This window comes from Micromesistius poutassou, assembly GCF_964030765.1.
Source record: "Micromesistius poutassou genome assembly, chromosome: 15".
Classification (NCBI taxonomy): Eukaryota; Metazoa; Chordata; class Actinopteri; order Gadiformes; family Gadidae; genus Micromesistius; species Micromesistius poutassou.
Window position 1 is genome coordinate 11854335 of NC_140285.1, and position 5000 is coordinate 11859334.

At 51.0% G+C, this 5000-nt stretch overlaps 1 protein-coding gene across 1 annotated transcript in view; it reads left to right on the forward strand.

Moving 5' to 3' along the window:
* Positions 1–5000, forward strand: part of plxnd1 (plexin D1) — a 51176-nt gene that overhangs the window by 38945 nt on the left and 7231 nt on the right. The window contains 6 exon segments of the mRNA XM_084479842.1: positions 129–273; positions 276–284; positions 953–1056; positions 2377–2440; positions 4093–4127; positions 4791–4895. Of these exon segments, the coding sequence (XP_084335968.1) occupies positions 129–273; positions 276–284; positions 953–1056; positions 2377–2440; positions 4093–4127; positions 4791–4895 (462 nt within the window).

A 5000-nucleotide genomic window follows, 5' to 3' on the forward strand; every position in this document is an offset into this window, starting at 1 on the left:
TGTGTGTGTGTGTGTGTGTGTGTGTGTGTGTGTGTGTGTGTGTGTGTGTGTGTACGTGCATATGTGTGCGTGTGTGTGTGTGTGTTGGTTTGTGTGTGTGTGTGTGTGTGTGTTTATTTTGTTTGCAGAACATAAACGTGTCCTTCCAGGGCTGTGGCATGGATTCCCTGTCAGTCAAGGTTATGAACACAGACACTATCTGTCAGGTGAAGGAGAAGATCATCGAGGGCTTTTACAAGAACCTCCCCTTCTCCCAGTGGCCGCGGGCGGAGGACGTGACCTAGGTAAGAGGACCTTTCTGTCTCGCTCTCTCTTCCTCTATCTGGTCAACCTTTGTCCCAAGCGCCTCGGATATTGTAATCTTTCCCGGCGAAAGGTCAGTTCCTCTTATGAAGCTCAACTAACCTGCGGCTGTAATATAGCAGATGGCAGAATACGTGGAGGGTGTGAGGTAATAAGCACAAGGACTTATTGCTTTCAGAGCGGCTGTGCTGCAGCCTCCAGTGCAGATTTGATTAATGGCCCAAGAAACTATCCACTGGTTGTGACAGAGAGTAAAAGCAGCCCTGCCCTGTGCCGCTCTCTCTAAATTACACAGATAAATATTCTCATATATCTTCTCTCTTCTCCTCTCCTCTTGTCTCCTGTCCTGTCCTCTCCTCTCCTCTCCTCACCTTCCTCTCCTCTCCTCTCCTCTCCTGCCCTCTTTCCTCTCCTCTCCTCTCCACTTTTTATATATCTCTTGTCACTCTTCCCTCTCCTCCCCTGTTCCCTTTTCCCCTCTCCTCTCCTCTCCTCCTCTCCTCCCCTCATGCCCATGCCACTCCTTCTCTGCTCTCCTCTCTTTTCTTCTCTCCTCCTCCCCTCTCCTCTCATCTCCTCTCTGCTCCTCCCCTCTCCTCTCCTTGCCCTCCTTTCCTCCTCATCTCCTCTCTCCCCTTGTCTCCTCCAGAGCTGTTTGCTTCGGGCAGTAGCAGTAAGATACTGCAGGACATTGACAACTCCTCATTGATGGAGGATGGACGGAAGAAACTCAACACAGTGTCCCATTACCAGGTGTGTGTGTGTGTGTGTGTGTGTGTGTGTGTGTGTGTGTGTGTGTGTGTGTGTGTCGGTGTACCTTGTGTATTGTCTCTTCTCTTGACACAGATCAGTTGCGTCAAGTGTGTGTGCATGTGTGTGTGAAATCGCTGTAAAAGGTGTGATTGTGTGCTCCACATGAGTCCTTTCATATTATTAAGCCAACATCAGGAGAAACAGGAGGTGAGAAGGCTTAGTAAATGGGGTTCATATGGCATAGATGGCTGGAGGCCTACCCTCCCTCCACCCATGGTGCACCTGGGTGTGCCAAGCCGTAGGGACCGTATGGCGCTACCTAGGTGTAGCCTAGGTAACGCCATATGGTATTTTCCAACCATTCCATTCGAACCATTCGCCTACATAGCTCATTTCTAAATATTTGATTATTCTCGGCACCAGTTTTATTAATGAATGAACCTTTTAGAAAGAGGCAGTCCCGACTTTGCTCACGATTCGTGTGTAAAACGTGTCAAACAGTGACTCAGTCTGAGATGTCTGAGCCTGAAGCGCCCGCTCAGGAAGGAAAAAAAACCTCCAGAATGTACGCATTCCTCGTAGGCGTGTTTGTCGACGCCGGTGTTCATTTGTGTGTGAGTAAACAGACACGGGGTGACCCTTGCCCTCCGCCCCGTCACGTTGACGTGTTAAGTGCTCTGTTTAGTTTTGTGCGAGCACTGGGGGGCAGAGCTGTGAAAGCAGCTCTCCCTGGCCCGCTGCTTGGTTCACTGGCAAGGCTGTTCAATCCATTTCACCACGGGCCGACTTTAATGAGCCCAGCCAGTCCCCTGCAGTCGGGTTGTCACTGCAGAGGCCCACACACAACACACGACACACACGCGCACGCACACACATGCACAGACATGAACGAGTGCACATGCATGCACACACACACACACACACACACACACCATTACATACAGATGTAGGTAATTGTTACATGTACCTCAGTCCCCTACCCACACCCAGAACCCCAAACACACACTACATTTTGTGTAATTCTGTCTTTGTCTGAGAGGGATCTCTCTCTCTCTCTCTCTCTCTCTCTCTCTCTCTCTCTCTCTCTCTCGCTCTCTCTTTCTCTCTCATGCAATCATGCAAAGGCAAACACACATTTTTGTTTTCAAAGACACACATGGGCACCACTCAACACGCCTCTCTCCAAGAGGACTTTGCTAATGAGGCTCATCTGGTGCTCCTCCGACTCACCTTTGACCTTCTGACCCCCTTTGCCCACCCCTCAACCCACCCCCCCCCCCCTCTCTCTCTCTCTCTCTCTCGCCACCTTACTCCCCACAGATTCCAGAGGGTGCTTCCCTGGCCATGAGCATGAAAGACAAGAGGGATAACACGCTGGGGCGAGGTATGTACCCCCCATACACACACACACACACAAACACCCACACACACACGCACCCTGTCACCTCATCACACACACTTCCACCAGCGTGGATAAACAAACACACACACACACACACACACACACATACACACAGACGGACACACACTCACTCACAACCTCCCCGAACTCTCTCTTCATCGTGGAAACACGATCGCCTCCATGTAAACACACGACCCGACCACAAACTCGGGGGGTACAACCATAAACACGTCTGCGCCCAATCCATCACATGGTCGTCCTGCTCGGGCGGCGTGAACAAGTGTGTGTGAACGTCTTAACACTGTCGCTTCCAAGGACTCGCTTGCTCGGACGCTGTGGCGAGAGAAGGGGGTGGGGGGGGGGGGGGGGGGGGGTCCTCTTCCTGGTTGCTGTTGATAGAGGGGTGGAGAGGAAGCAGCCTTTAGCCGCCTGCTCCGGCCCCATCCGGGCCCTACCTTTGCATAATCATTAGCAGACTTGTTTGGGGGGGTGGTGGGGGGTGGGCGGTGGGGGGGGGGTGCGGCGGCGGGGGAGATGGGGGGAGGTGCTTTGTTATGCTTTCAGCTTTGTCCATCGTAGTCTCTCCTTCTTATTCATAGCGGGCCAGAAATGAGCCGAAGGGAGCCAGGCCTGGCGGTGAGCTCAGAGCATCAAACGGAGGCCTAATGTGCCTGTAGTGTTCCCTGGCTAATATGAAACATCTTCCTGCCCGACTGTGATGGGCTAGGAGAGGCGGGGGGGGGGGGGTGGGGGCTGGACCGAGGCCCGCTGGGCGCCAGAATCGCTGGCGAAGCCGACTGTAATGAGAACACAGTCACAATGGCGTCGGGTTGTGTGTGTGTGTGTGTGTGTGTGTGTGTGTGTGTGTGTGTGTGTGTGTGTGTGTGTGTGTGTGTGTGTGTGTGGAAATATTTGGGTGTTGGACGAAGTGGATGTTTACATGTATGTTTGCCCACATATACATGAGTGTGCTGAAAGAAGATAGCCCTGGCTGTGTTCTGTTTGGTTCTATATATAAACCGGCAAGGTCTCACGTTCGATTATTTCTTCTCCCTGACAATTCCTGGGCATTACCATCTCATTACCGCGGCTCCTAGACCAATCATGGAGGCTGTATGTCTGCCTCTCCTCATCTGCTTCTATTCTCTCTCCTCTCACTCATAATCTTTCTCTTCCATTTTCACAGACAGCTCCCCTCCCCTCTCAGCCCACCCTCCGCCGTAATCACACCTTCTCTCTCCCGCGTGCGCCATCCATCTACCACCGCTGTCACTCTACCTGCTCTCTCTCTCTTTCTCTTTCTCTCTCTCTCTATCTCCCTCTCTCTTTCCTATCTGTCACAATTCCCTCTGCTCGCTCCTCCTGTCTCTGCTGATTCCTTCAGGTCCCAACCTTGCTGATTGCTCATTGATTCATGTTCTGTGTGTGTGTGTGTGTGTGTGCCTCTCTCTCTCTCCTCTCTCTCTCTCTCTCTCGCGCTGTCTTTATCTCTCTTTCTTTATCTCTCTCTCTCTCTCTTTCTTTATCTCTCTCTCTCTCTCTCTCTCTCTCTCTCTCTCTCTCTCTCTCTCTCTCTCTCTCTCTATTTACATATTTATATATTTATATATTCCTCTCTCTCTGCATCTCTTTAGTCAAAGACCTGGATACGGAGAAGTATGTCCATTTGGTGAGTTTCTTTACTCTTGTATTCCTCCTGAACATGTTTTTTTTATTTTAGCACCACTGGACTTTGTGATGGTGAGCCTGTGACTGTGACTGTTGGTCAGCCCATTATGGGGGGGGACTAGTGTAAGGTAGATAGGAGGGGAGGACTGGAGGTGAATGAGGGTAAAGCTGTAGAGAGCCAAGTGATGAATAAAGCTTAAGCTCTTTCATGAGCGCCAGATTAAGATATGGCCCCTTTGACTGTAAAATAATGACTTCCCTGGAACATGCTTTGACTTGGAGAATAGGTAGTTCTTACTCAGAGCCTTCATCTCACTCCGATTTTTCTGCCAAGCAAATAATTTGATGGAATTTGAAGTCATTCTCTTGGGGCCGTACCTCCATTTAGGCATGTTTGAGCATGTCAAACACATGGGAACAAAACTCCCCAAATCTCCCAACACCTTTGAAATTGCACAGCATTAATTAGCCAAATAGTCCCTCGTGCAGGTTTCAAATGATGTGTCAAAACACGCATGGGTAAAGAAGAGAACAGACGTGACGACTGGGCAGGACCACTCCGCCTGCCGCACAGAAAGGATGCTTGGGGTGGGGTCTCTTTGTCGTTGTGTCTGGATGCATGCTGACCCTTGACCCCTGAACCCTGATGCATCCTTCCCCCCAGGTCCCGCCTCACGATGACCTGATGGAAAACAAGAAGTCCCACAGGCAAAACCACCGCAAGAAGGTCCTGCCTGAGATCTACCTGACCCGGCTGCTGTCCACCAAGGTGAGACCGGCAAGCAGCACGGTGAACTGCAGGCCAGGTCAAAGGGTTGTCCATAACAGGTTGTTATGCCCGCTGATCTGACAAGTCAAGGCTGATTAATGTGCT